The following is an 11,327-nucleotide window of genomic DNA, read 5'->3' on the forward strand; positions in this document are numbered from 1 at the left end:
AACTTGGCTGGGTCTTTCAGCATGACAATGATCCCAAACACACCACCCGGGTAACGAAGGAGTGGCTTCGTAAGAAGCATTTCAAGGTCCTGGAGTGGCCTAGCCAGTCTCCAGATCTCAACCCCATAGAAAATCTTTGGAGGGAGTTGAAAGTCCGTGTTGCCCAGCGACAGCCCAAGAACATCACTGCTCTAGAGGAGATCTGCATGGAGGAATGGGCCAAAATACCAGCAACAGTGTGTGAAAACCTTGTGAAGACTTACAGAAAACGTTTGATCTCTGTCATTGCCAACAAAGGGTATATAACAAAGTATTGAGATGAACTTTTGTTATTGACCAAATACTTATTTTCCACCATATTTTGCAAATAAATTCTTTAAAAATCAGACAATGTGATTTTCTGGATTTTTTTTTTCTCATTTTGTCTCTCATAGTTGAGGTATATCTATGATGAAAATTACTGGCCTCTCTCATCTTTTTAAGTGGGAGAACTTGCACTGTTGGTGGCTGACTAAATACTTTTTTGCCCCACTGTATATGTATATAAATATACATATATATATATATATATATATATATATATATATATATATATATATATATATATATATATATATATATATATATATATATATATATATATATATATATATATATATATATATATAATCCAATCCTGTAATGCTCTGTTTGCTTGTTCCACTTGTTATCGATCTCGGACCTGTGTTCTGACCCCAGCTTTAGATTTAACCCTCTGTACCACTTCTCTCCGGGATGTCTGGAATCAGCTCCGTAACAAGCTATGGAGTAACCACTCCTCTGGTTTTGACCCCATCTTCAGAGCTTGGACTGAACTTTACCAGGTTGGTGACTGTTTGAGTTCTGAAGTCACTGACCTGGAGGAGCAGAGTCTCAGGTCAGTGACTTCAGAACTCAAACAGTCCCCCCCAGGCGACGAGCAGCCGCATGCCTCGATAAATAAATGCTTGTTTCTCAAACTGATCTGTCTATTTAATTCTGGGTCCAGCATTCTGAGTGCCTCACATTAACACTCATTGCGTAATTATTGGTGAGCATCTCCCTGAAATGAGTTTTTGAAACTTGGGATGTCTATAACGTTTTGTGGTGCACCAATAGTTCCATCCAAGGTGCGTAGTCACTGTTTTTCCGTGAGTGATGTGTTATAATATACTACTAAGAATTGTATAATTGTATCTTCTTGGCCTATTTATAAAGCTGTTGCTCTATCCTGAACCTTTATGACGTGTTGTACTTCATACGGGGCCAACCAAGATAATGTTGCTTACGGATCTATTGTTGTGTCGCTACGCAATTGATCAACACTTGGGGGCGGCAGCAGGTAATATTTAACTTCTAAAAACAGGGGGAAATGTCTGAACCACAGAGGAAGAGGGGGGGTTTTAGATGGACTGTATAACAGGAGGTATGAGCCAGCAATCCAGATCCCTGAGAGGCACCATGGAGGAAGCATCGGTCAGAGTTCTGCTCAGTAAGTAGATATTTTCTCTGTTGTTAAGGTTTCCTCATGCATATGATGCAGAAAACTAGAAGAGGAGCAGTAATGACATCTAGGAGTTTTTCCTAAGACCTTTTTTTCTCTCTGTAGTTGTGGCTGCAGTACTGAGCTTCTCTACTAAACAAGGTTGGTTAACTTTCTGTTTTATGCTGATGTCTTAAAGAGTTTGTTTATCCAAGGGCATAGCTTTGATTTAAACTTTGGTAGGGGCACTTTTGGTCTGATGTCATTCGTCCTATGCAAAAATATGCATTGCCATTTTTTTTATGCTTGACGTGAAAATCAGGGTGTATTTTGTTTAAAGAGAAAAACAGCATTTCTTGCTACATTTGTGCAAATTTTATAAGCACTACACAAACTAGATGCTGTTTATCAATGTTTGAAACATCACTAGCTCTGATGTGGAATTAGACTTTTTTCCACTTTGAAAAGGTTTGCATTTGACATTACCAGCGACTAAGACATAAAGTAAATCTGTGCCTATTTAACAAAATATAGTCTAAAATATAGTCTAAATATGTGGATTTATCCTGTTTTTTCTTTTGAAGATATACAAATGTGCAGAGGTAAAACCCACTCTTATCTTTTAAATATTCGCTATGTGAACATGCTCATGAAACAAAGCAAAATAATAGATTTGAGGGACACCAAATAAATGTATTGCATTTACATGATCAGTGGAACTGACACTAAACATTTAAAATATCAATTTCACTGTTTAAGTCATCTAGGCTGTAGTTACTCTATTTAACCCATATCATGTATTTTATCTTGGGCTCAACCAATTCATTGGAATAATCGATTATTGAAATGTCAATAAATCTTTTAATCGATTAATCGTTAACTGGAGTATAGAGACTCTAAAACATGTCTTTAGCTCACAGAGGGACCCACTTACAGCAGGAACTATAACAAAATTGTAAAAAAAAAAAATGCATTTTAGACCAAAATTGTTTTTGTCTGTCAACATTATCCATCCAGAGCTCCTCTACTGCTGCAAAAAAGTTGGTAGGGAAAAGTAGGTTGGTCCAAAATGTTGGTAGGGACACGTCCCTATGGTCCCTATGCAAAATTACGCCAATGTGTTTATTCAGAATATTTAATAGTAATAAGACGGAAGGAACCCAGATATTTTTATCATTAGAAGGAACAACTACAATTTTCATTCTTGCTCTAATACACCATGTTATAAAAACTGATAATTTAAGAATGGATGGAGAGCATTTCAACTTCCTTAAAAATACATTTAGAGTTAAATGTCATACAGCAATTGTGCATCTTAGGGTTAAACGTTCAATAAGATGTTCAGGACCCTGGGGCCCTGAGAAGGTCAAAACTAAGCAGCTGTTTCTTTTCTTGTTTTGTTTTTCTTTAGTCCTCCCAGCTGCTCTGACTGTGAGTCCCAGCAGATCTCAGTTCTTTAAAGGAGACTCTGTGTCTCTGAGCTGTGAGGAGAACAACAGCTCTGCTGGATGGACTGTATGGAGGAACACAACCAGAGAAACCAGGACTCAGTGTGGAGATGGATGGGGGAAACTAGCTGGTTCTACCTGTAAGATCACCTTATATCCCTTAGACAGTGGAGTTTACTGGTGCTGGTCGTCCAGAGAGGGAGCAGCCAGCAGCAGCATCCAGCTCACTGTCACTGGTAAGATCAGACTGTGGAGTTAGTGTTGATGAAGCTGTGTGGAAATGGATGAAATGCTGTAGTTTGTCTCTGTGTTGAGGTGGATCAGTGATCCTGCAGAGTCCTGTCCTCCCTGTGATGGAGGGAGATGACGTCACTCTGAGCTGTCTAACAGAGACCACTCCCTCCAACCTCCCAGCTGCTTTCTATAAAGATGGCTCCTTCATCGGGACTGAGCCCAAAGGTCACATGACCCTCCACCATGTGACCAGCTCTGATGAAGGCCTCTACAGGTGTAACATCAGGGGTCATGGAGAGTCTCCATCCAGCTGGATCTCTGTTGAAGGTCAGCAGCTTCTCTCTCTGCTTCAATCTTCATTATGAAACAAAAACTAAATATAATGTTTTGTTCCATCAGAGAAACCCACCACAGCTCCTCCACAGGCACCCAATGGAGTGTAGATTAGTGTGAGAGAAGAAAACTCTAATTCTTTCATTTTATTTTTTTTCGCCACATGTTTGATTCAACGTCAGTTCATATCAGGAGATTTTATTTCCATTAAGACTGATTATTTCAAACAATCAAAAGTCTGCAGGGCGACTTGCAGCAGTTTAAGCAAAGCTGATCCATTATGTAACTTTAGGGAACTTGGATAAAAAAGACCAGTAGAAATGTTTAGAAATCAGCTCCAGATGTTTTACAGAAATTACAGGATGTGAGCTGATTGGTTAGGATTCTCCCAGACACACCAATGCTAAGACTCTCATGAAAATGCCTTTGATTGGATGAATAGATGGAAAACTGAGACAGAAAATCAAACATCTCAGTGTTTTAAGATCAGCATCCTGCTTAGTGGAGTCCCTTTTTTCTCGGTCCTTACATAGTCCAACATGTTTTTATTCAAGATGTCTACTTTTAATTACTTTCGGGAATCACAGATCTTTTCTTAAATATGAAGATGAGGCGTTTTTTCTACATATTCATCCTTTGCTTGCCGACAAACCCAGCTGGAGTTTACTGAAAAATGTAGTTCTAAAGGGAACAGTTATATTTGAAGTCTTTAAATAAAATAAACCAATATATGCCAAGTGTTCATCACAATAGCGTTATTTTTTTAAAATAAAACATGTTTGCATCTTAGCAACAATCAACATAAACCTAATTGTACTCTGTATTATCTGCTGGCAGGATGTGTCCATTGACTCACCAGCTTCAGAGGCCTTAGCTTCATATTGTATTCCAAGCGTTACTCGTGTTGATCGCCTTTTTGATGTCAAATAACCTCATGTTTAAGTCCATCTTGGATGTTTCCACTTTTTTCTCAGATTTCCACTGGGAGTTGCTAAGCTCCATTGCTTCATTGTTTACTTTTTACATGCATCTATATCACACGGTCTTATTTTGGTAAAGAAATAAAAAACTTTGTTTACTGTGTACCTGTTTACTAATAGAAAAGTGTAAAAAAGCAGCACAGAAATGTAATCAGTCAAAATAGAACCCTAATATAATCAAACTCCCTCTATATACCAGAGTGTTCATACACTAGAGCAGGGGTCTTCAATGTTTTTCAGGCCAAGGACCCCCAAACTGATGGCGAAATGGAGCGGGGCCCCCTTATCATATATATTGTAAGAAATGGTTTTATGTCAAACTGGTCCTATAGTCACTCTATTAGATAGGAATTCATGTAACGAAAGTAATTTCTCCCTGGGATTATTAAAGTATTTCTGATTCTGATTCCTGGTTGATGGGACAGGTGTTGTGAATGAAACGGTGTCCAGCTTGAAAGAGCTCCTGTGTGTCGCTGAATGTGTGCATTGATGACTTTATCTTTACTGCAGTGTGTTGAATTCATGTCAAAGTGGATTTGAAGACATTTCAAATAGTGGAAAGAAGTATATAAAAAAAAAGTCTAATCAACCAAAACTTTCGCAACCCCCATGCAGTACCTCCGTGGACCCCCTGGGGTTCGCGGACCCCCTGTTGAAGACCTCGCACTACAGCTTGTGAATGGGTATTTTAGGACGTTCTTACACCTATATAAGGTTTGCTTTTGTCTGAATTAGTAGATGAGTCTGTTGTTGTGGAAGACAAATAATGAAATTTAGAGAAAAAAATGTAGCAACATGCAAATGGACTGCAAGTCCAACTCCCCTCGCTAATACATAAAAGAGGATAAGACACAAATAAAAAAATACGTGCAAAGAGAAAATGCAACTAGTCACAAAAACAACTGCAAGTCAAGAAAGGCTGCAGAATGGCTCTACATAGCAGAACTGCTCCAGACCACTAGAGGGAGACAATCACTAACTTATATTGAACCAAACCCCAGCAAAGACAGAAATGACAAGAACCTCACTGCAGTAAACAGAAAGAAGCAATGAATGAGACATCATTGCACTCTGGAAATGAAGGGGGCGCTATTCCAGAATCGCTACCACCTTAAAGAAGTGGGAATTAGCAAGTTAACCTCGTAATAACAAAGCTGAGATTGTGAGAAGTTCTTCTGCTGATTAAAAGTATGGTGTGAAATAATGGAGGGCTGCAAGGTGATCCAGGGGGTAGCACTGTTGCCTTGCTACAAGAAGGTTCTGGGTTCGATTCCTGGACCGGGCTCTTTCTGCATACAGTTTGCAGGTTGTCCCTGAGCATGCTTGGTCCTCTCCAGGTGTTTGGCTTCCTCCCACAGTCTAATAACATGTTAGCATTATTGGCTTCTCTTAATCCTCCATAGCTGTGAGTGTGTTGGCGCATGGTTGTGTGTCTTTGTGTGTCTCTGTGTAAACCTGCAACAGACTAGTGACCTGTCCAGGATGACCCCGCCCCTCACCCATTGACAGCTTGAGATAGGCACCGCCCCCACCATGACGCAGATAAGGACTAAGTGGGAGAAAATGGATGGAATCCACAATGGAAAACTAAAGCTATTTTAAGCACATAAAACAATTTTTGCAGGTCAAAGAGTAAATTAATAAAAGTGGAAATATTCATCCAAATGTTTTTTGTTTTCTCTGTAGTTGTGGCTGCTGTACCGAGCTGCTCTACTAAACAAGGTTGGTTAACTTCCTGTTTTTTACTGATGTCTTAAAAGGTATTTTATCCGTCTGATTCAGAACATTTATAGTGTTTATAAGATGGAAGGAACACAGATTTTCTGATTATTTGAAGGAACAACTATGATTTTCATTGTGGCTGTAATACGCCATACATCCTATAAAATCTTTGATAGTTTAAGGATTGATGGAAAGAATTTTGACTTCCTTCAAAATACATAGAGTCTTAAAAGATTACATTTCATACAGCAACAGTGCAGCTGAGGATTTAGTGTTTTGGAGCCCTGAGAAGGTCAAAACTAAGCAGCTGTTTGTTTTTTTAACTCCTCCCAGCTGCTCTGACTGTGAGTCCCAGAAGATCTCAGTTCTTTGAAGGAGACTCTGTGTCTCTGAGCTGTGAGGAGAACAGCAGCTCTGCTGGATGGACTGTATGGAGGAACACAACCAGAGAAACCAGGACTCAGTGTGGAGATGGATGGGGGAAACTAGCTGGTTCTACCTGTAAGATCACCTTATATCCAGCAGACAGTGGAGTTTACTGGTGTTCCTCCAGAGAGGGAGCAGCCAGCAGCAGCATCCAGCTCACTGTCACTGGTAAGATCAGACTGTGGAGTTAGTGTTGATGAAGCTGTGTGGAAATGGATGAAATGCTGTAGTTTGTCTCTGTGTTGAGGTGGATCAGTGATCCTGCGGAGTCCTGTCCTCCCTGTGATGGAGGGAGATGACGTCACTCTGAGCTGTCTAACAAAGACCACTCCCTCCAACCTCCCAGCTGCTTTCTATAAAGATGGCTCCTTCATCGGGACTGAGCGCAGAGGTCACATGACCCTCCACCATGTGACCAGCTCTGATGAAGGCCTCTACAGGTGTAACATCAGGGATCATGGAGAGTCTCCATCCAGCTGGATCTCTGTTCAAGGTCAGCAGATTCTCTCTCTGCTTTAACCTTCATTATGAAACAAAAACTAAATATAATGTTTTGTTCCATCAGAGAAACCCACCACAGCTCCTCCACAGGCACCCAATGGAGTGTAGATTAGTGTGAGAGAAGAAAACTCTAATTCTTTCATTTTATTTTTTTCGCCACATGTTTGATTCAACGTCAGTTCATATCAGGAGATTTTATTTCCATTAAGACTGATTATTTCAAACAATCAAAAGTCTGCAGGGCGACTTGCAGCAGTTTAAGCAAAGCTGATCCATTATGTAACTTTAGGGAACATGGATAAAAAAGACCCGTAGAAATGCTTAGAAATCAGCTCCAGATGTTTTACAGAAATCACAGGATGTGAGCTGATTGGTTAGGATTCTCCCAGACACACCAATGCTAAGACTCTCATGAAAAACGCCTTTGATTGGATGAATAGATGGAAAACTGAGACAGAAAATCAAACATCTCTGTGTTTTAAGATCAGCATCCTGCTTAGTGGCGTCCCTTTTTCTGGGTCCTTACATAGTCCAACATGTTTTTACTCAACATGTCTGCTTTTAATTACTTTCATGAATCACAGATCTGTTCTTAACTATGAAGATGAGGCTTTTTTCTACATATTCATCCTTTGCTTGGCGACAAACCCAGCTGGAGTTTTAAGTACTGAAAAATGTAGTTCTAAAGGGAACAGTCATATTTGATGTCTTTAAATAAAATAAACCAATATATGCCAAGTGTTCATCACAATAGTGTTATTTTTTGTGTCCATTAACTCCCCAGCTTCAGAGGCTTCAGCTTCATACATTATTCGAAGCGTTACTGGTGTTTATCGCCTTTTTGACGTCAAATATTTGAATTATGTTTCACAGTTCATAGTGGACATTTCAGGATGTATAAAACCTGAGTAGTAAAAGCTAAAAATATGGTTAATAGTGTGACTACAAACCTCCTTAGAGCCACAGGATTCCAAAGGGCTTTACAATACATTCACTCATTAGCTATCACACCTATATTGATGAGCTACACTGTAGCCACAGCTGTCCTGAAGCTCAATGAAAGAAGAGAGGCTGCAATAAACAGGTGCTACTGGGCCCTCTGACCATCATCAGTAGGTAAGTTGGATAAGTTGTGTTGCCCAAGGACATAACGGCAGAGACAAAAAAAGCTAGGCTGAAAAGCATCTACGTCTCAGTGTAGAATGAACTCCTGCATCCAGATTAAAAAATATCACAAAATCAGTATCTAATATAGAGCTGGATGGTCAGAGAAATGATCAGTCCAGCAGATCCAGGTCTGTTTCCTCTGCTTACGGCTCTTAATCCTGTAGAGATGGTGACTGAAGAACTCAATAGAATCTATTTTATCATCAAACTGCTGTCTTTAGTTATCACCCCACACTCTGATCAATGCACAGGAGATATGTTTGATCTGGAGCCAAGAATGCTGATTTTGCCTTTGATTATACAGGAAGAGATTTTCCTTTAAAATGACACAAATACCCCCAGAGGTCCTTAGGCTTCTAAAGATCTATAAAAGCACCTGTAGACAGAACAATAAACTCCCACAATCCCCTTCATGACGTCACAACAGTAAAGAACAGCTTCAGTGATTCACTGTCTGCTAAAAACCCACAGAACACAAAGACTAGATATTAGCCTCCAAATGCTTCTTTTATCACTCAGCATCCTCTTTGTTCCAGTTCTCCATGTTTCTAGCTACAATTCCCAGCAGTGGCAGCTGCTGAAAAAGGGGAGGCTCACAATTATCGGTAAGGTAAATGTTAGGATTCCAGTTTGTGTTGGTTGTGTTTTTGTTTGTCTTCCCTCCACCAGCAGGCGGCGCCTGGTTCTGGTCCGCCTCCTCACACACCTGCGGATGGTTACCTCATTAACGGAGGACTCTTAAGCTGCTGACTGCCACTACCTCGACGCCAGAGTGTTTGCCAGTTTTTGGTACTCTAGCGAAGCTGAGTTTTGCTGATTGCAACTGAGTTTTTTTCTGCCTGAGTTTTAACCTTGCTGATTTTGTCTTTGCCTCTCGGCAGGAAGTCAACCCCCAAACTGGATGTTTTGGACCTTCTCCCCCCTGGAAGGATTCTCTGAGCACCAATCTGAGCTGAGGATTCAAGTTTGTGGTTTGGATCAACTTTTCCCCCCAAAGATTGTTTTTGGGCTTCTCTCTGAGCAGGGTTTTCATCTCCACAATAACCTGTTCAAGTACCGCAGGAAAACTAAGTGGCAGTCAGCTTCTCCGTTCACCAAGGAACAGCAGCATTCTGGGTAAACCCTGTCCGCCCTCCAACGAAGACATTCACTGGTACAACCCACACCGACTGGATTCAGTAAGAGACACCTTTTTCTGGAAACGTGAGTCTGCAACCTATTTCCTCTTCCTCAAGTCTAAGACACTAATTTCCCACTGAGCCTGAACTAACCGCAGTGTCTTCCCCTCACTTTCCAGTTCCGGTTTGACAGTGTTCAGAGCAGCACTGGACTCATCTCATTCACTCTAAATAAAAACTTGTTAAACTTTTCCCTGGTCTCTCTGTTTGGTCTTCTGCATGTGGGTCAGATCTTTAGATAAATCATGACAATAAATAAATATACCATCTGATTGGTTGTCTGAGATCCAGAAAACTCTTCTTTTTAGTTAAGTTTTAGCGTCACCAGACTGTCAATTTATCAATTCATTGAAACCCATAGGAGTTTGATGATATCATGTTTTTTAATTATTTTTAAGAATTGACATTGAGTATTTTGCATATTTTGACTTAAAAAATGAAAATATGCTGATGAGGTTTTGAGAGGAAAACCGTTAGACTCAGAGAGAACCAAACAGTTTATACAGAATATTTTTTATTGAGAGATTTGCTAAAAGCAGGCTTACTATACAAATTGTAAGCTACATGTACTAAATCACTTGCCTTCATGTACTTTGTAAATTGAAACCTGTACAAAGACAATGGAAATATCACAAAGTGAACAAGAAACTCAACTCATGAAAAATGACAAAAGTTTTGGAGATCTCCGACTAATTTCATGTCATTTCTGTTTTGAAAAACTGAGTCAAAACAACAGGTTTGTTTAAATGTGCTGCTTATTTCCTGCAGATGTATCATATGCAGACAATTTATGAAAACTTTTATTTTTTAAAGTCAGAGCTAAATATCATTTATTTTCATATTTTTCATTACATTAATTCCCAGATAGTCCTACAAATTAGAAGTAAATAATTTTAAAACACTAAGAGCTTCACTATGTTCTGTAAGAATAATATATCCCCACTATCTATCCACACTGGGTGAAATAAAAACCCAAAACAGGTATACTTTAGGAAGCTGTTTATCAAAGGAAATTATGCCAAGATTTTACAGTATATGTTTCTATGCACAAAGCTAGAGATCAGACTGATTAAAACCTGAAGGAACAATAGGAAAGCAAGGTTTTAACTGAAACTTTAGTCTTTAAAGGCTTTAAGCTGCAAAAATATATAATTATATTTTTATTTGATTCTATTATCATTCATAATGTGCATTTCCAAATCACCATGCATCAATGCTCTGATTGTTGCTCTGGACAGAAAAAAAAAAAAAAATTAATTAAAACTGCAAGCTGAATCATTGCAAATGGCTGTAGTTTCATTTTTTTAGATAAAATCTTGTGATTCCTTTGCATGTTTTAGATTTGGTCCAACTTTTCTGGGTCAGAGAAACAGAAGAACATAAGAATTAAGTTTTGTGAATTGAGGCTTCACTGCTTTGGTAAAGAAACTGAACAAGAAGACTTGAGTTAAAGTAAAACAGACACAAAAAATAGCTTCACACAGTTTTTCATTCTGTTATATGTTGTATGTTGCACTTTAAAAATGAAATTGTCTAGAGCTGTTTTAAACGAAATTTCTTTTTATTTACACTTGTGTCTACAAAATGACAAAATAAATCGGTCTAAGTATAAAGGAGAAGAATCACAGAGTTAAAAGAAAAATTACATTTAATGAACTTTAAAAAACTTTTCATCTTTTTTAAAACAGGAAAAAGAAAAGCCTCCACAAGTTCAGACATGTTTACAGTAGCAGCATAGGAATTTCCCTAAACCAGATTCAGATAAAATCTTTTGATCAACACATAAAAATTATAGGAACAGGATGAGCTGCAGGCAGAAAACCTGTTCCAACCTGCA

The 11,327-nt window shown here is 38.9% G+C and overlaps 1 protein-coding gene across 1 annotated transcript; it reads left to right on the top strand.

The window, feature by feature from the left end:
- The first annotated feature begins 1,264 nt into the window (after positions 1 to 1,264).
- On the top strand, positions 1,265 to 7,178 carry LOC119798628 (Fc receptor-like protein 3). Its single transcript, XM_038308182.1, has 7 exons — positions 1,265 to 1,510; positions 1,628 to 1,663; positions 2,913 to 3,185; positions 3,265 to 3,510; positions 6,183 to 6,218; positions 6,552 to 6,812; positions 6,892 to 7,178. The coding sequence occupies exons 1-7, from the start codon at positions 1,426 to 1,428 to the stop codon at positions 7,161 to 7,163; spliced, it is 1,209 nt and encodes a 402-aa protein (XP_038164110.1). The 5' UTR covers positions 1,265 to 1,425; the 3' UTR covers positions 7,164 to 7,178.
- The last annotated feature ends 4,149 nt before the right edge of the window (positions 7,179 to 11,327 follow it).

Source organism: Cyprinodon tularosa, unplaced genomic scaffold (assembly GCF_016077235.1).
Source record: "Cyprinodon tularosa strain WSP-4 unplaced genomic scaffold, ASM1607723v1 ctg631, whole genome shotgun sequence".
Classification (NCBI taxonomy): domain Eukaryota; kingdom Metazoa; phylum Chordata; class Actinopteri; order Cyprinodontiformes; family Cyprinodontidae; genus Cyprinodon; species Cyprinodon tularosa.

What these genes read in the sequence shown, in the direction of transcription:
- LOC119798628 (XM_038308182.1), top strand. Translation starts at nt 1,426, where the DNA reads ATGGACTGTATAACAGGAGGTATGAGCCAGCAATCCAGATCCCTGAGA. An exon ending in ATCGGTCAGAGTTCTGCTCA is followed by an intron (nt 1,511 to 1,627) that starts GTAAGTAGATAT and finishes TTCTCTCTGTAG; the next exon opens with TTGTGGCTGCAGTACTGAGC. An exon ending in CATCCAGCTCACTGTCACTG is followed by an intron (nt 6,813 to 6,891) that starts GTAAGATCAGAC and finishes CTCTGTGTTGAG; the next exon opens with GTGGATCAGTGATCCTGCGG.